We start from the raw sequence: 23,135 nt of genomic DNA, 5'->3' as shown, positions 1-23,135 counted from the left end.
AACGTTGGCTACTCTTTCCTCACAGATGCTGCCTGACCTGCTGAGTTCTTACAGCGTCGTGTACGTACTCTATGGTATGCAATAAAATCCCATAAAATTAATTACAATTCCCGAATGTGAAGTTCTTACGCAAAAGTGGCGTCAAAAAGGACAACGCTGTTATTTGGTAAAAGTGAGTGTCAGCTGGACAGCTTTTTTTGAAAGACGCGCTGAAAGTCACCGGATATTGAGCCGAGCACGGATTGATGCCAAGAAAGGATGAAAGCGCATGGTGATGGTGTGTTGTTGGAAACCAGTACAGGTAGTTCAGACGGAGAGTCGGCGCCGACCGCAGCTTGGGGAAACGCCAGCAAACTCTGCGACCGGTGTAAGTTAGGACAACTTCGCTGGCTCGGGATCAAGTAGTGCGGTGGCGAGGTGGGGCTGGTGGCAGTGAAATATTTAGCCCAGGGTTCATGGGTTAAAGAGAGCTAGTCACACCACTTCTGCTTTTTCCATTACCGTCCCATTCTGCACCGACTTTTCACCCCTTATTTTGCTTCCCTCGTGCCCAACCCGCCCACACCCCGACCTATACAGTTAATCAACGTCGGAGATTGGCTAGTGAAAGGCTGTCTGTAACCCGAAACTTCTTTTACTTGCTCTTGCGCTCATTCTTATCTCTTTTTTTGGTGCGAGTACACGATGCTACTTTCAAAATTCAACTTTGATAAAATGACAAATCAGTTCATCTGCTTCTATGGCGGACGGATAGCCACATATCATACTTCTACATTCGCCGATGGTCCCAAAGCCTGAGGCATTGAGATCACGAAAGAGAAGGAAAAGGGCCTCGAGGGGATCCAGCAAGCTGAGTGAGTGAGAATGAAACAGAGACAACGTTTACTGTGGGGAAATGTGATGTCAACCGCCTTGGAAACATAGAAAACCTACAACACAGTACATGCCCTTCTGCCCACAAAGTTGTGCAGAACATGACCCTACCTTAGAAATTACTAGGCTTACCTATAGCCCTCTATTTTTCTAAGCTCCATGTACCTATCCAAAAGTCTCTTAAGAGACCCTATCGTATCTGCCTCCACCACCATTGCCGGCAGCCCTTTCCATGCACTCACCATTCTCTGAGTAAAAAAACTTACCCCGATATCTCCTCTGTACCTACTCCCCAGCATCTGCAACCTGTGTCCCCTTGTGGCAACCATTTCAGCCTATTTCTGACTATCCACACGATCAATGCCTCTCATCATCTGATACACCTGATCAATGCCTCTCATCATGGTGAGAGTTTTTCTTTACACATACAAAAAGCTGAACGTTCGAAGAACTCAAAGAGCCAGGCAGCCTCCATAGGGACAAAAGGTTAATATTTTGGGTCAAGACCCTGCGATGGAACAGTAAACATTGCCAGTGTATGGTGGGGAGGGTAGGTGGTCTAGAGCCCAGTAGGTGACTGGTAAAACTAGATGGGGAGTAGCTGATGGAACTAATTGTGAGGAGAGGGGATTGAAGGAGGTGAACAAAGGCAAAAGAGGATTCCCTATAGGTTAATTTGCGGGTGGAGTTGTTGGTGAGGAAGACAACTACCTCGTTAGCATGCAATTCAAAGGAGGAGAATACAAAAACAATGTAATGAGGAGGCTTTATGAAGTACAGAGGCATCACTTGGAGTATTGTGAGCAGTTTTGGGCCCCTTATCTTAGTAAGCATGTGCTGACATCCCAGGGGGTTCAAAGGAGTTTCACGATAATGATTCTGGGATTGAAAGGCTTGTCATATGAGGAGTGTTTGATGGGTCTGTACTCTCTGGAATTCAGAAGAGTGAGGTGTGACAGTGAAAGCTATCAAATGTTGAAAGGCCTTGACAGAGTGGATGTGCAGAGGCTGTTTCCTTTGGTGGTTGTCCTTTTAGAACAGAGCTGAGGGAAAGTTCTTTAGCCAGAGAGCAGTGAATCTGCAGAATTCATTGTCACAGGTGGCTGTGGAGGCCAACTTACTAGGTATATTTAAGACAGGAGGTTGATAGATTCTTTATTAGTCAGGGCATGGAGGGATATGGGGAGAAGGCAAGAGATTGGAGCTGAGAGGAAAAACGAAGCAGCCGTAATGAAATGGCCTGGGCAGACTCGATGGGCCAAATGGCATAATTCTGCTCCTACATCTTATGATCTTCGAGCTAGATGCACAGGCAAGCTTAGGTGGAAGGAGAACTCTGAGGTGTGAAATTGGAATATTCAATGTTCTTAGCACCAGGCTACCCAACCAGGTGTTGTACTTCCAATTTGTGTTTGGCCTCTCTGCTATAATTTAAAAGGCTGAGGACAGACAGAACAGCATGAGGTTGGGAAGGAGTTAAAATGATTTGCAAGTTAAAGCTTGTGGACTTAGTGCAGGTCTTCTGCAAAATGATTGCCTGGACAATGGTTGGTTTCTCCAATGTAGAGGAGCTAACATCGTGACCACTGAATGCAGTAGACCAAGCTGGGAGAGATGCAGGTGAACCTCTGCCTCACTTGGAAAGGTTGTTTAAGTCCATGCATTGGTAGTAAGAGAGGAGGTAATGGTACAGGTGCTACCCTTCCTATGGGTGTAGGGGTAAGGGCAAGAAAATATGAAGAGGAGTGAATGAACCAGGAAGTCAAGAAGACAGTGGTTCCTGCAGAAAGCAGAAAGGGGGTGGTGGGGATGGGAAATGTTGGGATCATGGCAAAGAATAGAAACATAGAAAATAGGTGCAAGAGTAGGCCATTTGGCCCTTCGAGCCTGCACCACCATTCAGTATGGTCATGGCTGATCTGTACCTGCTTTCTCTCCACACCCCGATCCCTTTAGCCACAAGGGCCATATCTAACTCCCTCTTAAATATAGCCAATGAACCGGCTTCAACTGTTTCCTGTGGCAGAGAATTCCACAGATTCACCACTCTGTGTGTGAAGAAGTTTTTCCTCATCTCAGTCCTAAAAGGCTTCCCCATTATCCTTAAACTGTGACCCCGCGTTCTGGACTTCCCCAACATCAGAAACAATCTTCCTGCATCTAGCCTGTCCAATCCCTTTAGAATTTTATACGTTTCAATAAGATCCCCCCTCAATCTTCTAAATTCCAGTGAGCATGATATTTTAAGATGTGTAGGTGCCAAGGTAGTAAATTGTTTGGGAAGGAGGAGAAGATGTGTAGGGGTAACAATACCTCTGGAAGGAGGATGATGTTTCAGAGGCCCTGCAGCAGAAAGCCTCAACTTTAGAACAGATGTAGTGGAGCTGGAGAAATTAAGAAAAAGGGATGGCTTCCTCACAGGAGAAAGTGTGGGAGGAGTTAGAGTCAAGTTGGTGAATTTATAGAAGATGTTGGTGGCAATCTGAGATGGAGACAGAAATCCAGAAAAGGGGACTGTCAAAGGTAGTGCAGAGGAATTGAAAACATTTTGTAGGTTAGTGGCAGAGGTGATACAATCGATGAGTCCACACAGATGCGGGAAGCAGCAGTCAGTGTAGCAGAGAGAGTCATTTGTCTGCATTTGATGCTTATTCCTCTAGGCCTTTCCTACCCTTTACCTGTCTAAATGACTTTCAAACAGCCTAACTGCACTTGACCCTACCTCTCATCTGGCAGCTTGTTCCATATGCTTACCACTCTGAATGAAAAGCTTGCCTCTCCTATAAATCTTCCCCCTTTCATCTTAGACTTGGGCCTTTTAGATTTTTCCCTGCCCTGGGAAAAAGACTGACCATCCCCCATATCTATTATATTCTTGGTTTTATATATTTCCAAAAGGTTACCACTCAGCCTCTTATGTTCCAGAGAAAGAATGCCAGCTGTCCAGTTTCTGTTATAACTCAAGTTCTTCTGCTCTTTGTTGCTCCTTCTCCAGATTAACGACGTCCTCCTCTGGTTATAAAACCAGAACGGCATACAATACTCCAGCTATAATCTTACCACTTCTTGTAGGCATTCCAACTTTCATAATGCCCAGCCCAAAGACTCATGCCAAATGCCTTCTTCACCACTGTCTCTCATTGTTATCACTTTTAGGGAACTATATACCTCTACCCCTTAGTCTGTTTGTTCTGCAACACTTTCCTGGACACTGCAAGTGTTTCCCTGGTTTAAATTCCCTTTTAAATTCTGCATTCTTATTTTTGCACTATTTAAATATTTATAAAATTTACTGTAATTCAGTTTTTTTCCCTATTATGTACTGCAAAGTGCTGCTGCCGCAATGACAAATTTCACTATGTCATTGATATTAAACCTGATTCTGATTATGTAATATTTTGTATTTTTCTAAGTTGAATTCCATCTACTCAGAATTTGTCCACTTTCTCAGTTGAGCTGGATCTTGTCCAATTCTTCAATAATCTTCACTGTCCACCACACCACCAATTTTATTATCTGCAAATTTATTAACCACATTCAATCACATTCTCATCCAAATCATTCATATAGTTGACAAACAGCAGATGGCCCAGCACTGAACCCTGTGTCCTTCAATTTGGAAAAAAATAACACTAAGTGTTAACACTTAACACTAAGCCAACTGGCTGGATTGCCCTGGATTTCTGAGGAGACTGATGAGAGGAAATCTCACTGAAACATTCTTAAAAGATTCAGGAGGGTGTATGCACTGACTCAGGAAATAGGACACCATTTCAAAATCAGGAGCTAACTATTTTGAACTAAGGGAAGAATTTCTTCACCCAGCTGGACTGTGCTGGATAGGCAATTGAATTTGTTCAATACAGGGATATGTAGGTTTCTGGATATTATGGGAATGAAGGGACGTGGAGATTTACAGTAACTGGAAAATAACACTAGGATAGATCAGAGATGATTTTAATAAATAGCAGAACTGGCTGAAAGGACCATTTTAGTCTTATTTCATATGTTCAAACAATTTGAGCTTCAGCCAGAATGGGGCAGGTGGGAAACTTGAACACAGAATTCTGTCTGTCAGAATCATCACAAAGTCTTCTTATTTAGTAGCAGCCACAAAACTCAGTTCAAATTACTCCCTTAAAGAGATGTTTTTAATTAACTGAAATCATCACAATATTAAATGTTTAAACAAAATTTAAAGATCACCGAAGTATTCTGCTTCGATATTATTCATTGGACAATGACAGAATTTATAAACAAAGCATGCTATTGATGGCTGGATCTCTAATCATACAGTAATAAATTTTACTCAAATGTATTAAAATGTGTGTGCTACATTGTTCAATATTTCTAACTTTGCAATCACCCAGCAGGTTTGATTAAAACACACACACTGTCCCAAACTGATGGAATTAATCACTGAAACAATGGCATGTTCTGAAGATCAATTCTAACCTGGCTGCTACCCAATTTTATACTCAGTATCTTTTATACCCAGTTTGTCTCCTTACTCACATTTACTCTGCTGTGGTTCAGGTGGGAATCATTTGATACCAGTGTTAAAAGGGTTTATCAGCTCTTTTGCTTCATTTCTATTGAAATTTTTCAGTCCTTTGGGGTTTCCATGAGTGTGCGGCGCTCGTCAATCTTGGGAGCAGAGGTCACACAGACGGACGATGCATGTTGAATTGAGCTGTGTAGTCAAAATGTAACACACAGAAGAAAGAAAAATGGCATTTACATGACATCTTTCTGAACAAAAAGTTCTAATTTCAGTACAAAGTCATTGTAATTTGGCTTTCTGTGCTAAATGTTATAGGCTTATAACCATCATGGAAGAATGGTGTCGATGGCATTATCTGAATGATGACACAATTAATCTGTTGAAACATCGTGGTCTTTTCACAATTGAAGGCATAAAGAGCCTGATAATGAATGACATTGATAACCTAAATATAAGCATGGGTCAGAAAACAATACTGCGGCATCTACTGCGCTCAGAAAATGCTCAGTCATGGATGGAGAAAATCAAGTAGGTTCTGTATTATTGATGGTTCTATTGTAACACAAAGGTGATCTCCACACAGGACTCTGACACTTACAAAATGGAGTATATTGTTCCAGCATGTTCTAGTGAGCAAATTTTAGTGGCTTGCTGAGAGATTAGGGATGATTGGGAGGTAAATCATTTGAAGCCTAACAAAGCAAAATAGTTACACATACAGAATAATTCAAATCCCAGCCAATTCTGGCTGACCTTTAATGACTCATCAAGATAGTCAAAACTACTTTCATCCTGATTGACTTTGACATCAAATCCATGAAGTAATCCCAGGAATAACAGAAAAGTAAACTCAGAAAATATTCAGAAAGCAATTCCATGAATGTAACAGTCAAACCCAAGTAATGATTTTCTCTGGCTCAAATAAAAAAAATCTTTATAAGCAGTGAAGAAAAACCTCAAGAAATTAAACAATCTTTTAAAAAAGTGACTAACCTGGTATATCTGTTATGGTATATCTGTTTCATAAATCTTTAGCAAACTAAGAATTAAGATATCCCAAAGTACTTCTTAAAAAATGCTAAATGAGAAACAAAATTAGGAATTGCCAAATAACGCCACAGATGTAGAAATTAAAGTATTTACATGAAGATCAATTTAATTGAATTGAGCTTTATTTTAACATGATATAGATTGTTTTAATAAAATTGGAAGCATGTAATTTTAGAATACAAATACAGTACAGTATAGGCCCTGCATCCTACAATGTTGTCCTGACTTCTTAACCTATTCGAAGATCAATTTAACCCTTTACTTCTACATAGCCCTTCATTTCTTTTTCATACATGTGCCTACGTAAAAGTTTCTTAAATGTTCCTAATGTATCTACCTCACAGTATATGCTACACACCCACCATTCTCTCTGTTAAAAAAAACTTAACTCAACATCCACCCATACTTCCCTCCAATCACCTTAAAATTATGCCCCCTGACATTAGCCATTTCCTCCCCGGGAAAAGTCTCTGGCTGTCTACTTGATCATCATATCATCTTGTACTCTTGTATCAAGTCACCCCTCATCCTCTTTCTCTCCAAATAGAAAAGCCCTAGTTTGCACAGCCTTATATGCTCTCTAATCCAGGTAGCGTCCTGGTAAATCTCCTCTTCACCCTTTTTAAAGCTTCCATGTCCTTCCTATAATGTGACCAGAACCAAACAATGCTTACTGCTGAATCAGGTTTTAAAATAAAATTTCAAAGAGAAAATAATATTTTTGGAACATTAATTCCAAATTCGTACAGAATCATGCTATAAATTATTTCAATTTTCTCAGTTTAAATTTCAGAAATAAAATCAGTGATCTTTTAGTGGACATCTTTCTCTTTCATTAGTAACAAAATGCAACTTGATAGCTTCAGCCTTAAGTTAATAACATCTGCGGGAAACTGCGTTACATGCTTTATTTATATTGGAATATTGTATCTCACTAACAAGTTTTAATACTTCAGGATTCCACAAGAAGATGATATTGATTTTGGATGGATTCACTACATAACTGAGCTCTTTATTTTGTAAGTGCACATCAAGATTATTTATTTAGTTTATTATTTTTCTAGATCAACCAAAAGTAAAATGTAATACTTAAAAAAAATACAAATTCCTCCAAATGCAGCACCATGTGCTTTTGTTAAGTAAAGACAACTACATGCATTTGCAACGATCTTTTCAACAATGTCGCCCACTCTGACCATAAGAATACTTGAGCTATGGAGGAAGTTGCAAAATAACAACTTAACAAAATATAAAATTATTTAAACACCATTACTAAAATCTTAACCATAGACTTATTATGTGAACCACAGTTAAAGATGCTAGAGAAACAAATGCAGTCACCCTTTTCCTTCTGTGATCAACATAGGTGTGATGGTTGCGGGGAAGACCCAATTAGAGGTGCCAGATTTGTCTGTACTCAGTGTGACAATTTTGACTACTGTTCTTCATGCTTTCACACAAGAAGTCATAAAGACCATTTATTTACCAGGATTGATTGCCCAGGTACGTTAGAATTCTGACCAGGTCAACATTTGGATGTATTTGGATGTTGTACTAAGATGGTATTTGGAAAAAGGAACTTAGACATGGAATTTATTCCAAACCTTGAAAACATATTCAATATTGAACAGCGAGGCAGGTATTGTAACTCCAGTGTGGAGCTGACTTTACTCTGGCTGGCATTTTGCTCTTCTCCTCACTGATCCTAGTGTTAGATCTAGTAAACGCTTGAATAGTTTCCTTCCTGGAGCTCATGAGCAAAAGGGCAGATTATTTTTCTCATTTAATTTTAATGTTAGTTTTATTGTCACCAATGAAAATATTAAGTGAGTACTCATATTAGCTTCCCAAACCTGACTAAAGACCTTCCAAAAGTTGAGCTGCAGAGGGTTGGGATGAGCAATCCCGTTGGAGGCGTGAATGCATTCTGAAGGCAAATCTCTTATTCTACCGTTGTGAAAAGCAGTGGCAGGTATGGAAACACCACGACAATCCTGTTCTGCCACAGAGTTTTGTTCGTGCCCCAGCTGGTCAAACGGATAAACCAGTTATCAACCCCACTAGCATTTATTCCACGAAGGATTTGCAAACTTCCTAATGCAGGGTCTCGACCTGAAACATAGTTCAACCTTTACCTCTAGGGATGCGGCTCCTTAATACCAGGAAATTTCTTTTGTACAAGTAATCCAACAGGACAGAGTTAGTAAACAGATAGATTTACAATAGGCAATCTCAAGATTAGTTTAATCGGTCACCCTAATAGGAAAGACAAATAGCAATGAGAAAAATAGATTATTAGAATATAGCATGTGCATTTTTTTTAAAACAAGAGTAAATATTCAAACTACAGGCCTTTGCAAAAATAACGAAAGTTGTACTTCTGCTACTGCCTTTGAATTGAAAAGAGTAGGTAGGTTAGACCCACTCTTTAAATTAGCCAGAGTTGTCTAAATAGGCAGGAAGCAGCATAGATATTCTATCTTTTACTGTGATAGAAAACAGTAAGTGATTTATGTAAAATTGCTCAATTATTTGAATAATATTAGGTGCTATGCACTAGCCTGCTAGATAATCACGCTCGATTTATACACCGCAGAGTGAGTGATCTCAAAAATAAGAGGCTTAGTGAGACAGGTTGATAGCTCAATCTTAGTTTTGCTCTTCATGCCTAATTTTTCATCTCCCTAGGCTCAAAACCATCCTATGCTGGAAGATCAGGAAGCAGATTATCCAAAGGGGAAAAAAATCACTGACTCAAGTATTTAAGAAAATTTGCTGCCTCAGGTTCTTAAGATTTCACTAAACCAAATGATGAAAGAAAATGAGAACATATGGGCAAAATATGCAAATTTAAACTGGCTTTAAATCACTTGTATTAACAGAAAATATTAATTGGTAGATATTAGAAGGTAGGTAGCTTTCTACTGATCTCTTAATACAATATGGAGTGAAGGCGAATTGGGTAGTTTTGAACTTGGTGCTCATGTCCATTCTGAATCTTGTGTTGAAAACAAAAAAAAAAAATTGTGGAAACATCATCTTAACTGAAGAAAAGAAAGTGGATATGCATGAGATTATAGAGAATGACAAGGCTGAACAAACATTTGCAGTCAGGTCACAGTATAATGACCTCTATGCAGGGAGGTCTAAGAAAGGACTGAGGAATAAGGTTCTTTGGGACAGAGGCCAAGCAAGCAAAATGAAAAAAAAAATCAGAATAAGCTACTTAGTTCATACTGAAGATAATAGTAATCAGTCAGCAACCAGCCACGTGAAGGAGAGCTTCTTAAGTGAATCTGAAAGTCTGCCAACAATGGTTCTATCATCAGCAAATTTATAGATGCTGTCTGAGCTTTGCCTAGCCACTCAGTCATGGTGTACAGTGAGTAGAGCAGTAGACCAAGCAGACATCCCTGTGGAGCACCAGTGTTAATCGTCAGCGAGGAGATATTACTTCTAATCTGCACAGATTGTGGTCTTCCGGTTCAGAAGCTGAGGATCCAGTTGCAGAGGGAGGTACAGGAGGTTTTCGATCAGCTCTGTAGGAATGATGGTTTTAAATGCTGAGCTATAATCAATGAACACCACCCTGACAGAGGGATTTGCATTCTCCAGGTGATCTAAGGCTGATTGGAGAGGATTTGAGATCACGTCTGCTGTAGACAATTTGCGATAGGCAAATTGCAGTGCATCCAGGTCCTCCCTGAGACAAGTGTTGGTTCTAACCATGACCAACATCTCAAAGCGTTTCATCACTAGTAGTCGAGGCAGCTCAGGCTGCTCTTCTTGAGCATTGGCATAACTGTTGCCCTTTTGAAGCAGGTGCAACACCACTCAGCTAACTGGTATACCTCCTGTCATCATCTGAAATTCTACCAACAAGCAACCCTTGCCACAACCGTCAAGCATGCTTCTTTGGTTCAAGTTTAGTCCGGAATTGCCACTATGCACACGAGATTGCTTTCCGGAGATTGTACCTGGACCTTTTGTAACCTTCTTGAGTTGAATGCCTCCAACCTGGCCCTCAGTAGAATGTGGATCTCATAGTTCATCCAGGGCTTCTGGTTGAATGAGACTCCATATGATTTTGTGGGGACATATTTGCCTACAACTGTTTTAATAAAGTTGTAAAAACCATGGTGTATCCATTCACATCCAGTGGCGAGTCCTTGAACACAGCTCAATCTACTGATTCAAAGCAATCCTGAAGCCGCTCCTCTGCCTCCTGCGACCACTTCTTTGTTGTCAAAGGTGTATTGATTAGTAGCTTGTCCTATGGTTAAATTGGTGGATCTGTGGGTTGCTGGGTGGCAAGGCTCAGTGGGCCAGAAGGGCCTGTTCAGCATGGTTTCTCTAAATAAATAAATGGTATATATAACAATTACAGCACGGAAACAGGCCATCTCGGCCCTTCTAGTCCGTGCTGAATGCTTACTCTCACCTAGTCCCACCGACCTGCACTCAGTCCATAACCCTCCATTCCTTTCCTGCCCATATACCTATCCATTTTTTTTTTTTTTTTTAAAATGACAGTATTGAACCTGCCTCTACCACTTCTTCTGGAAGCTCATTCCACACAGCTACCACTCTCTGAGTAAAGATCCCCCTCGTTTTACCCCTAAACTTTTGCCCCTTAACTCTCAACTCATGTCCTCTTGTTTGAATCTCCCCTGCTCTCAATGGAAAAAGCCCATCTACGTCAACTATCTATCCCCCTCATAATTTTAAATACCCTTATCAAGTCCCCTCTCAACCTTCTACACTCCAAATAAAGACCCAACTTGTTCAACCTTTCCCTGTAACTTAAGTGCTGAAACCCAGGTAACATTCTAGTAAATTTCCTCTGTACTCTCTCCATTTTGTTGACATCTTTCCTATAATTCGGTGACCAGAACTGTACACAATACTCCAAATTTGGCCTCACCAATGCCTTGTACAATTTTAACATTACACCCCAACTCCTATACTCAATGCTTTGATTTACAAAGGCCAGCATACCATAAGCTTTCTTCACCACCCTATCCACATGAGATTCCACCTTTAGGGAGCTATGCACCATTATTCCTAGATCACTCTGTTCTACAGCATTCCTCAATGCCCTAGCATTTACCATGATTTTTTATTAGTCCTACCAAAATGTAGGATCAAAATGATTTTTGATTACCTATTTTGATTAGTCCTACCAAAATGTAGCACCTCACACTTATCAGCATTATACTCCATCTGCCATCTTTCAGCCCACTCTTCTAATTGGCCTAATTCTCTCTGCAAGCTTTGAAAACCTACTTCATTATCCACAATGCCATCTATCTTAGTATCATCTGCATACTTAATAATCCAATTTATCACCCTATCATCCAGATCATTAACGTATATGACAAACAACATTGGACCCAGTACAGATCCCTGAGGCACACCACTAGTCACCGGCCTCCAACCTGACAAACAGTTATCCACCACTACTCTCTGGTAGCTCCCATCCAGCCACCGTTGAATCTATTTTACAACTTCAATATTAATACCCAACGATTGAGCCTTCCTAACTAACCTTCCGTGTGGAACCTTCTCAAAGGCCTTACTGAAGTCCATATAGACAACATCCATTGCTTTACCCTCGTAAACTTTCCTAGTAACCGCTTCAAAAAAATTCAGTAAGATGTTATGAGAATGCAGGGTGACTTGGACAGGTTAGATGAGTGGGCAAATGTATGGCAGATGCAGTTTAATGTGGATAAATGTGAGGTTATCCGCTTTGGAAAGAACAGGAAAGCACATTACTATCTAAATGGAGTCAAGTTAGGAAAAAGTGAAGTACAATAAGATCTAGGTGTTCTTGTACATCAGTCAATGAAAGCAAGCATGCAGGTACAGCAGGTAGTGAAGAAAGCCAATGACATGCTGGCCTTTATAACAAGAGGAATTGAGTATAGGAGTAAAGAGGTCCTTCTGCAGCTGTACGGGGCCCTGGTGAGACCACACCTGGAGTATTGTGTGCAGTTTTGGTTTCCAAATTAAAGGACATTCTTGCTACTGAGGGAGTGCAGCGCAGGTTCACAAGGTTAATTCCCGGAATGGCAGGATTGTCATATGTTGAAAGATTGGAGCGACTGGGCTTGTATACACTGGAATTTAGAAGGATGAGAGGGGAACGGATTGAAGCATATAAGATTATTGAGGGATTGGACACACTGGAGGCAGGAAGCATGTTCCCACTGATGGGAGAGTCCAGAACTAGAGGCCACAGTTTAAGAATAAAGGGTAGGCCATTTAGAACAGAGATGGCGGAAAAACTTTTTCACCCAGAGAGTGGTGGATATGTGGAATGCTGTGCCCCAGAAGGCAGTGGAGGCCAAGTCTGGATGCATTCAAGAGAGAGTTAGATACAGCTCTTATAGATAGCGGGGTCAAGGGATATGGGGAGAGGGCAGGAACGGGGTACTGATTGTGTATGATCAGCCATGATCACAGTGAATGGCGGTGCTAGCTAGAAAGGATGAATGGCCTACTCCTGCACCTATTGTCTAATATCCACTCTGGATATCATGCAGTTAATGCTGGAGGAACTCAAGTCAAGCAGCATAGGAGGAAATAAACAGTTGTATTTTGGGGAAGACCCTTTATCAGGTTGAGAAAGGAAGGGGGAAGAAGCTGGAACAAGGTGGGGTAGGTGGGGAAAAGTACAAACTGGTAAGTGATAGGTGAAACCAGGTAAGGAGATGGTGGTAGGGTATGATGCAAGAAGCAGAAAGTGATTAGTGGAGAGGTGAAAGGCTGACGAAGGAATGTAATAGAGCTCAATGGAATCAAAGGGAAGGAGGTATGGAACTAAAGGGAAGTGATGGACAGTGAGAGGACACCAGAAGTTAGCATGAACATCAATTTCTCCAACAGTTTAGCTACTACTCAAATTGCTATAAGAATAAGGCAGCATTAAAGTTGGAAAATAGGCAAGAGCCAACAAGAAATCCACAAAACAAGAGAAAATCTGCAGATGCTGGAAATGTACCTGAATTAAGCGGGCCATGTAAAGGTGAATTGAGACTTTTAATACACGTCACTGTAAAACTGCCACAATTTGGATCTACCTAAAACATTGTTGAGTTGACGGGTCAAGGCAGTTAAAGGAAAGCCAGTTTATTTCATGTCATTTTATTTGCCTAATGAACATACACCTTCAAGAGAACCACTACAAGAATCAAGAAGATTGCCAAACTGCATCCAAGCACCCATTGCCAATATGAGTATATTAGTCCACCTGGAAAATAAAAAGGGAAAATATTTGATCTTTTTTCCATCTTTCACCCAGTCATCCTTCCTCCCTTCCCAATACATAATCTAGTTTAAAAAAAAATCAAAGGGAGAAATCTTGCACATGCAGATTTTTTTTTTTTTGTTTTTTGCAGGTTTATGTCATGTTTTGCGGGGTTGTACACAATGGCATCCAAATCCTTATTTCTCAAGTTGCAAGATAATTTATTTGGAAAGTCATTTAGATGCCATGTGGTGTTCAGACACTTTCCCCAACACTTCTTTACTTCATCCTCACCCAAAGCAAAAAATACAGTGGTTACAGTTCCATCTTCAGGAAGGAAAGCAGGAGACCATCAGAAAAATGGCAAATCATTCTGGACATTGCCAATTATTAATAACAAGATACCAGCCACTTTACTGTGGTCTGGTAGTACACATGTAAGCCAGTACACTGCACATATGATCTTTTCTTAGCTTGTATTTAAAGATCATGCTAAATATTGGATCCAAACTTTATCTGTATGCACTTTATGCAGCACACAACACAGCAGCAAGTCATTCTGGAGAAATGATTAACTTACTTCCAAATTTTTCTTGTTCTAATATTTCAGCAAGAAGCCAAACTTCTCCAAGCGACATATACTCCTTGTGCATATCAAGGTTAGAGTTCTGGCCTGGGGGAGAAAAAAGTTTAAATTTTTCTTAGAAGATTCAAGTTTTAACAAAAAAAGGCACACACAAAAGTTTATCCTCATTACCTTTGGAAACTGTACATTGTCCATCGCAAGAAGAGTTTGTATCTGGATTATTACGGCAGATCACAACACTGCAGTGACCGTACACCTACAAATGCAATGGTAATATGCGATCAGTAAATCAAGCTTAATGAACATGCTAACTCATGACATGAGATACTACAACTATTAAACCCGAAATGCTTGCAGCTTCTGGAACTTACTTTCTTGGGCAACACAGTTTGTTCTGCTGGAGGCAGCTCCTGTATTTTAACTTCAAACCTTTTCAGCTGGTGGGAATACTGCATTGTGTTGGATACTGGATGAAAGGCAGCTACAAACATTTCCTCTTTGCTCTCACAACTGTTCAGTGAACAGATACAAGTTAGACAGGCTAGGAGCAGACAACACACCCAGACAAACATTTTTCATTACTTACCCGGCCTGGATAATATACCATCGTGGTAGGCTGTTGCGATCAGGAGTTGTAGTTAACCAGCAATTATCCAACAAAACGTCGGTCTGATGGTCTTTGTTGTTCATGAACTCAACTTCGAAATAAAGTATCTGCGTCCAATTCACTGTCACTGGGTATTCTTCATCCTTGTAAAAATCCAAGTAGTCTGCCGCTATAGAAACAGAAATTTTTTTTATTTTAAAAAACGGTACATTTGGGTAAGAAAGCAGTTGCCATGTAAATGTTTCAGCATACTTTTGTAAATCCTTGAGAGTAGTTCTGCTGTATGCCTTGGCTTCTTGGCCCCTGAAAAGACAAAAAAAATGTTCACACAAGTTTGACAAGCCGTCTTTCCCTGGTGACAATGGATTCGTGTTTGAATGGCCCAAAATTACTCAACAGGCCAAGTACAAAAAAAATGCAAATAATATGAAGCATTGCTTCAAGTTCAATTATTTAAAACAACCAAACACTGGAATTGGTTTTCCATACCAAGTATATAGGAGAATATTCAATTTCATTGAGTCAACGTAGCTGTATGCAGGTAACAGAAGAACTTCTTTCCAAGAAAAGCACTTCAAATTCAATCCATGCTTACCCCTCACTATTTGTACACTATTGCCACGATGCCAGGAAACTTTCTGGTATCTCTTCACAATCCCAACAGCTAGAGTATCATTTACTTCATATTGGCACAAGACTGTTAAGCTACAGGGCAAGGAGAGGGTAAAGAAAAGTTACTACTCCCGTCTGCAGGTCAGTTGATAGCTTTTGTCCAGTTCAACCTACCGATAATCAGGATCTCTGGTTATAACTGGAAAATCGATAGGAATTGCCTCTCTTGGATACGAGACTTCATTTTCATAGATCAAGTGGTTTCCATGAATCTAAAAAGGACAGTAAAAAATAGCCAAAGGGGAGTTAAAATTGGATTTTAGAGATTTTAACCACACTTGCTGCAAGAGGCCCTCACATCTACATCAACTTAACTGTTCTTGTTGTGCCACAGCTATCAATGCTAAACTCAAAGAGAGCTTTACGATGGCCAAATTCTTTTGGTTGGCATTTACCATCCTTCAACACCAGTTTACTAGGATCTAGTTCAGGCACCGTCTTCACAAGTGCAGTAATCACCATTGTTCCATTTGGAAAGCACACTAACAAGAAAATTAAAAATACAATTACTTAATAATCAAGTTTATAAAAGCAGAATATCAATTCCAGTTTTGAACTTGCCTGCAAGATCCATAGGAGGAAAATTGCAAACTACAGAGAATGGAATCTCAATCTTCAATGTATTTTTGTCCTTCAGTGTCAGGTTAAGTCTAGCTGTAATTCCTTGAAGGCTCAATTTCTGAAGAGGAACCAGAGACCCAGTTACTCTTGGGAAATAGCAAATAGGAAACTGGTGAAAAAGAGGGTAATTACCTATTTATACCTCATAAATCACACTCCTTCCAAAAAGAGGGACACCAAATAAACTATGGGTTGTATTGTCCATTAAAAGGTACCCCAAATCTTGTGCAGATTTCTCTGTTACCAGCTTTTGAGCAATGTAAGGAAGCCAGTAGTGGACTAGATTCCCTTGAGTTATTAGTAGATACAAGCTCTTTTCATCACAGAATCCAGTTGCTTTGGGTAACACTGGAGAGGATAAAAGGAGACATTATACTACCAGGTCTGTTCCTACAGGAAGGAGTTTATTATTTACTCACCAATATCTGGTACTTCTTGCATTACTTTTACATGGTGATTAAATGGTTCATTTTCTGGGTTTATGTTGAATACATAGATGACATCAAATATGTAGTTTCTGACATTAGAATGCAGGTGCTGCAAGACAAAAATAGATCACTTTGCATTTCAGAATTAGATTCTGAACAACAAACCTCAATAACTTGTGTCTTGGTGATTCCAAGTTGAAAATACCGCAGCAGTCTACTGAAGCCATGGTAACTATTACTAGGAGTATAGAATTTGGACAGGAAAACAGGCAGGTTTAATGGCTAGGAACTTTTCTCTAGCACTGAACCACTGACCCACATACCATAGCATGAGATGGATATTAATCTGGTAAAATTAATCTTCCACTCCAAGTATTGAGGACCAATACCCATATCATTCTACCGATCATAGCAAAGTTGTTTACTAGCACATTACTTGATGATCATTGATTAATTTTAAGCAACTGTTATGAAACCTTGTAATAAGAGAATTACAAGTAATGAGAACATTTTACACATTGTTTTAAATGGCTACTTTACCTCTTGCTTCACAATTGCATTCTCAAATGGAACTTCCACTACGTAGACTTTAGTGTTGTTAGGCAGTGGTGTGTCATAGATTGTGATTCCCATCTTGTCTGCCTGATCCACCTTGACCGTCTGTGTACCTATAGTTAGAGCTACAAGCTCTACATCTGGAAGGAAGCTGCCTAAAGAAATGTTGAATATGCGCTTGTCTGGAATGGTATCTGCAGGGAATGAAAATAAAGTTATCCAGTGCCTTGTTTTAGTTAAGTATTTTCACCTGCATTACTTACTATTGGTTAAAATTGGAGGCCGTGGTATGAAGGGTGAGGCAACGGGATGCACAATTGTGTATTTGGTTAGCTCCCACTGATGTTCTGCAGATAATTGTATCAAGTACAAAATACCATGTTGTCCTTCAATTACATGACTCTGAAACACAAGTTGTAGATCAAACAGCAACCATTACTGAAATAAATAAGGGAGTATAATAATTTATCTTGCTGAGAAGTTTACAAACCTTGTAATATCCACCTTCTGCTCCAATGGGAATAGTGATAATGATGTCTGTGGCATTGTATGTCATTGTATAATTCAGTTGTGCTATTTTATCTGGGCTGAGAGTAACACCTTCAACTCCCAAAACAATAGAGTCATCAAAGAACTGTTCTTCTGGAGAACTAAGCGATGGGATGATTCTTGGAATTCTCCAACTGATACTATTCTCAGTGAAGGTTGTGCCATCTGTCAAGGATTACCTTAGTTATTATATGTTAACCACAAGTCTAAACAGCCAACAGCAAATGGTTCTAAACTACATATGCAATATTTGTATTTGAGTCCTATGAAATCCCAGAATGAATGTTAGGTTGAGAAAAAACACCACTCAAACTGATCAACATTGCATGCAGAGGTCACCACATAATTATTTGCAATGGGCATCAACATACGTCAGGACCAGATTAATGTAGAAACTAGTTTTGAGCTGGAATGTAATATGCATACACTGGTAAAACAAGTTTTTGCCAGTGGAAGATTAGATGGCAAAAAAAAAGTAGATTCACCGGTAGGGCAAGCCACTGCTGTGTCAATTAAGAGGATCATCCACTCTTGTTTGTAGAAAGTCGTTGATCGAATGCTCGAGACCGGAACATTTTCTACCTAGAAGTGTACAGCAGAGACAATACTTATTTTTGCTTTCTAGTCTTCAAATTACTGAGTGTGAAACTCACTTGTACTTACTCACCATTAACTGTTCAATGTCAGCTGTATTGTACGGAGCCCTGAACAATAGCCGAGAAACTGTTGTGCCGATTCTATAACGAGTTCTCAAGATTTCATTGACAGTCATAGTCTTGGTTCCGTCAGGAAGATGAAACAGAACTTGCCAAATGGCATTTTCAGCTTCTTGAGCCTTAAAGGAAAAATAGTTAATTAATGCAAAAGCTGGTGCATGACAGGGGCCAAAAACAGAAAGCAACTTACAGATGGAACAGCAGCCATCCAGTCTTCACTATAGTCATTTTCAATCCCTGGTATTATTCTTTGAACTGAAACCTAACCAAGTAAACAAACATAGAACAAAGCCTGGTTATTATACATTGCAAACATCAGTTTGTACAAAAAATGAGGAAAGAATTAAATATTTGCAATTATGCCATCCTAAAATTAAAAGTGTGCGAATTCCCTGGAGCTGGGAAAATGCAATGCCCTCTGAACATTGGGGCATCCAGCAGTTTAGCAGAAGCATCACTGGCAATGGCAGCATTTTACTCTAATGACAACACAAGTGGTAAGGAACTAAACAGTTTGAGTCATGATAGCGCCCCTTTGAAAGGTAGCATTTCCTACCAGGTTCAGGCAAGAAAAATGTATAAATTCAGAGTTGAATGACATGCATAAGTGACAAATTTTCTTAGAATCCTGATATATCCAATGTCATAAATTGATAGAATTAAGGACAACTGATCACTTGAGATGGACAAAGGTATGAAAATCTTTTAACAGGTAACACTTGACAACAACTCCCCCCCCCCCCAAGAATTGCTTCCTCAGAAATATTTTTGTATATGATAGACCACTTGAGGTTGAACACAAACATAATTTCATACTACTTGTATCACATAGGAAATGGAAGAAATTAACTTTTATTGAATATAATGCATTTAACTGATGCTTTGCAAGAGTTCAGCTAAGCTAAAACTGTTTTGTGCATGCTTTTCATTTTTACTCAGTGTCTGAGGCTTCTTGCTTAAGTGCCAACAATATTCAGGTGGCATTGATGGATTCCAGTTGCCCTGATACCGTTTCTCCATGACCACTATGTCCAATTCCATAATTAAATTTGCAGACGATACCACGGTGGTTGACCTGATCTCCAACGAGGATGAAACAGCCTACAGGCTCGAGGTAGATCTTCTGGTGGAGTGGTGCAAGGACAATGACCTGGTCCTTAACACTTCTAAAACAAAAGAGATGATCATTGACTTCAGGAGATGAAAGGACAGATTACACCCCCCCCATATGCATGGAGGGATAGTGGAAAGTGTGGAACACCTAAAGTTCCTTGGAGTTACGTTGTCAAAGTAGCTGACATGGACCACCAACACCTCGATGCTTGTAAAAAAAAAGCACAACAAAGAGTCATCTTCCTCAGAAAGCTGAAACAGACCAAACTCTCACAAAAACTGTAGCTCAACTTCTACAGAAGCACAACTGAAACCATCCTGACCAACAGTGCCACCGTGTGGTATGCCAGCTGCACAGCCGCTGAGTGACAAGACCTGCATCACGTGGTGAAGGCAGCCCAGTGAACTGTCAGGATGGAGCTCCCAGGATTGGACACCATTTACTCCAGCAGACTCGGGAGGAAAGCAATCAGCATAACCAGAGCCACCACACATCCCGGCCACTCCCTGTTTGACCCGCTTCCATCCAGCAAAAGGTTCGGGACACTAAAAACCAGAACAAGTAGTCTGAGGAGCAGCTTCTACCCCAGAGCCGTGGTCTCCATCACACCACTCCCACAGAACAATGACTGAAACTGTGAGCTCACACAAGGACTCAAATACTTGCACTAACGGCACTTTGTGCATTACTGTGACATTCTGGTGCTGCTGCAACTTATTTTCTGCTACTTACCTATTTAATACCATTTTTCTATTACTGTCTTGTTTTTATCTAATCACTTTGTTTGATTGCCTGAGAGGAAGCCAAACAGAGTTTCATTCTACCCATGTATAATGACAATAAAGATAATTCAATTCAATGGTGAAACCATTCACCACGCTCATCACTGGCAGTGCCAACATTGGCAGGGAAGAAGTCTAAATGGGAATGCAGAAAACGAATCTTTAGTCACATGTTGCACTTCACGGTTTTGTATGCTGGAAGCATGTTGTCAACCAATACACATAGATTAGTGCTTTGTAGTTGCCAAGAAATGTTTCGACACCACCTTTGAATGCCTTCCATGTGTTTCTCTCTAGTCCCTCTAGAAGTTCTTTGAACTCTGTCATTGATGACCTGTTTCATTTGAAGACCATCAGAAATGCCTTCCTTAATCTTGGCATCAGTTATTCTGACTGAAATTATTAATTGAAATAACGTATGTAGATGATTGCAAAAAGGTACGTGATAGGAAATTACATGGCAATTTTCATGATCAGCAGAACAAAATCCATAAGATACACCCAAAAGTATTCAGGAAATAAAATCTTTGTGAATACCTCTCTGAAATGAAGCAAGTATAATTTTTCAAATGCATACCTCCATGTAATTTTGCTCACATAGGATTTCTCTTGCCGACCATGGAAAATATGTACACGTAATGGTATGGAAATAAGTCAGTGCCTTTTCCGTGTGACCAACGGGAGCAATCTTAATTTGTAGACTTAGCTTAAACAGGTCATCACCCTAGAATTAGGAGCAAAATTTTAAAAGTCAAAGCATTCCGACAGCAACCAATTCCCCCAAGAGCCAGAGTTTTCTTACGTAAAATATTAATTTAGCAAGTTTAAACTATTGTTTAAAACCCATTAGTTTCCAGCTGGCTTAAGAGCAACATTTTACAACGTGCTCACTTTATTTACGTAATATTGACAAGTGTGAAAGGCAACACTTTGGTTTTGGATCTGTAGAGGCAATAAGACTTGTCTACAAGTGTTGGAGGTCAGTGTACGTAACGACACACATCTGCTGTTTTACAGCCCTGACTTGCGGCTATTCCCGACAAAACCCGGCGATCAGGTGTTTCTGAGGCAGCCGATCCAGCACACAGTGCGTTTCCAGCCAGGTCGCCCCCACGCGGTCCTCAGCAGCAGCGCACGTACTCACCTCGTTAACAACCATGCAAGCCAAAACCGATGCATGCACTAGCACGTTACCAAACGGATCCTGGGAGACTGTATAACCGCACTCATTTGCGAACGACTGAGTAAGCAGAAAGACTTTGCCCGTTGAATCTAACAGTCGGAAAATAAAAGTGAGAATAGGACAGAACAAAAACGGAATAGGATTGTTTGTTAGAGACAGATTTACCGGCGACGCCGAGGCTCCACGACTTGTCCTGCAGTAAAGAAGCGTCCAACCGAATCCAAAATAGGCGCCCATAGCAATGACTCTGTATGAGACCTACCCACACAACGAAACAGAATGAAGATGGGACATGACCCGTACACCATTACAAAGCAGCACTAGAAGACCTATCATTACCTCGAGGCAGCGAGTGTTGCATCCAAGTACTAGTAATAAATAGAGCCCAAACCAACGCCAACCTAAAAACACAGATACACAAACACATACAGAGGGTAGAAAAACAGCGAGACTAACTCATGTCTCGGGATAGCACGACCAGCCTACCTCAAAAGTGTGCCCATCCTTGCCGTTCAGTGCACTACAAACTACAGGGACTATAACGGGACACCCGCAATCACATTTTAACCTTGAGCAGCCACTTCACGCTAATTGGCTCCACATATCCTTGTTAACACGAGATAACTCCAAGGCTGTTGCCAACCGATGGCAAGTCACGAGGTAGAGTACCTCATCGAAGGAACGAGTGGGACTGTTGAAAATTTACAACAGAAATTCACTCCCCAGATTCTTCTAATACCAGCCAGACTTAACATTTTTTTGAGATATACAAAGTTTTAAACATTAATGAGCAATCCACTCAAAATGTTAGGCAGCATTTATGGATGGGGAATAAACTATTTATTCCCTTCCATATTGCTGCCGATTTTCTGAGTTTCTCCAGCATTTTGTTGATCAAGATTTCCAGCATCTACAGAATCCCGTGTTTCTGGAAGAATGAGAAACATGGAACCATGGGAAACCTAAAGCGCAATAAAGGCCCTTCGGCCCACAGAGCTGTGCTGAACGTGTCCTTACTTTAGAAATTACCTAGGGTTACCCATAGCTCTCTACTTTTCTAAGCTCCATGTACCTATCCAGGAGTCTCTTAAAAGGCTCCACCACCGTCGCTGGCAGCCCATTCCACGCACTCACAACTCTGCGTGAAAAAACCTACCCCTGACATCTCCTCTGTACCTACTCCCCAGCACCGTAAAACTGTGCTCTCTCGTGCTAGCCATTTCAGCCCTGCGAAAAAGCCTCTGACTATTCACACGATTAACGCCTCTCATACACCTCTGTAGAAGTCACCTCTCATCTTTCGTCGCTCCATGGAGAAAAGGCCGAGTTCACTCAGCCTATTCTCATAAGGCATGCTCCCCAATCCAGGCAACATGCTTTAAATCTCCTCTGCACCCTTTCTATAGTTTCCACATCCTTCCTGTAGTGAGACGACCAGAATGTACAGAAATCCTACATTCTCCTATGTTTTGATACGGGACTAGCATAATAATTATGCAACACGCAGTCAGTCCTTTCAAAGAGCACGATGGGCGCCTTATGATCCTGTAAATTAGTGCGCATTTAAAATGTTAGAATCATATACGGCAACTTTCTTAACTGATGGTGATTTTAGAGCATTTCTCCCGATGTCATTTCTTTAC

The 23,135-nt window shown here is 40.4% G+C and overlaps 2 protein-coding genes across 7 annotated transcripts; one reads left to right on the top strand and one right to left on the bottom strand.

Moving 5' to 3' along the window:
- Positions 1-102: 102 nt before the first annotated feature.
- LOC132400622 (protein ref(2)P-like) lies at positions 103-9,251 on the top strand. Of its 2 annotated transcripts, none has more exons than XR_009514323.1 (5): positions 103-367; positions 5,693-5,905; positions 7,384-7,446; positions 7,794-7,930; positions 9,116-9,251. XR_009514323.1 is itself a non-coding variant. In XM_059981778.1 (5 exons), exons 2-5 carry the CDS (start codon positions 5,706-5,708, stop codon positions 9,178-9,180), a joined length of 465 nt encoding a protein of 154 aa, XP_059837761.1. In that variant the 5' UTR covers positions 103-854; positions 5,693-5,705; the 3' UTR covers positions 9,181-9,211. The 2 variants fall into 2 exon arrangements, 1 of the variants encoding a protein (XP_059837761.1); XM_059981778.1 differs by having other exon boundaries at positions 103-854; positions 9,116-9,211.
- Positions 9,252-13,555: 4,304 nt separating this feature from the next.
- On the bottom strand, positions 13,556-22,117 carry LOC132400621 (uncharacterized). Of its 5 annotated transcripts, XM_059981774.1 has the most exons (23): positions 21,979-22,117; positions 21,832-21,893; positions 21,658-21,750; positions 21,454-21,581; positions 20,887-21,033; positions 18,604-18,675; positions 18,365-18,532; positions 18,183-18,279; positions 17,639-17,862; positions 17,412-17,550; positions 17,134-17,342; positions 16,585-16,702; positions 16,308-16,513; positions 16,106-16,223; positions 15,860-16,026; positions 15,659-15,756; positions 15,468-15,577; positions 15,125-15,175; positions 14,852-15,041; positions 14,637-14,775; positions 14,437-14,521; positions 14,260-14,352; positions 13,556-13,682 (listed from the first exon to the last, which is right to left on the bottom strand). In XM_059981774.1, exons 1-23 carry the CDS (start codon positions 21,993-21,995, stop codon positions 13,585-13,587), a joined length of 2,829 nt encoding a protein of 942 aa, XP_059837757.1. In that variant the 5' UTR covers positions 21,996-22,117; the 3' UTR covers positions 13,556-13,584. The 5 variants fall into 5 exon arrangements, with proteins under 5 accessions (XP_059837757.1, XP_059837758.1, XP_059837756.1 ...); XM_059981775.1 differs by lacking the exon at positions 21,832-21,893 and having other exon boundaries at positions 21,979-22,115; XM_059981773.1 differs by having other exon boundaries at positions 21,832-22,111.
- Positions 22,118-23,135: the final 1,018 nt, after the last annotated feature.

The sequence above is a fragment of the Hypanus sabinus genome, chromosome 10, assembly GCF_030144855.1.
Source record: "Hypanus sabinus isolate sHypSab1 chromosome 10, sHypSab1.hap1, whole genome shotgun sequence".
Taxonomy (NCBI): Eukaryota; Metazoa; Chordata; class Chondrichthyes; order Myliobatiformes; family Dasyatidae; genus Hypanus; species Hypanus sabinus.
This window is presented reverse-complemented; position numbering and strand designations above follow the sequence as displayed.

Excerpts from the sequence above, each read along its gene's own strand:
- LOC132400622 (XM_059981778.1), top strand. The coding sequence starts at position 5,706 with ATGGAAGAATGGTGTCGATGGCATTATCTGAATGATGACACAATTAAT. Across the intron at positions 5,906-7,383 it reads TCATGGATGGAGAAAATCAA|GATTCCACAAGAAGATGATA; the intron begins GTAGGTTCTGTA and ends TTAATACTTCAG. Across the intron at positions 7,447-7,793 it reads ATAACTGAGCTCTTTATTTT|GTGTGATGGTTGCGGGGAAG; the intron begins GTAAGTGCACAT and ends TGATCAACATAG.
- LOC132400621 (XM_059981773.1), bottom strand. The coding sequence starts at position 21,919 with ATGTGTTTGTGTATCTGTGTTTTTAGGTTGGCGTTGGTTTGGGCTCTA. Across the intron at positions 17,551-17,638 it reads CAGAAGGTGGATATTACAAG|AGTCATGTAATTGAAGGACA; the intron begins GTTTGTAAACTT and ends CTTGTGTTTCAG. Across the intron at positions 13,683-14,259 it reads AGAACAAGAAAAATTTGGAA|GTGGACTAATATACTCATAT; the intron begins GTAAGTTAATCA and ends TTTATTTTCCAG.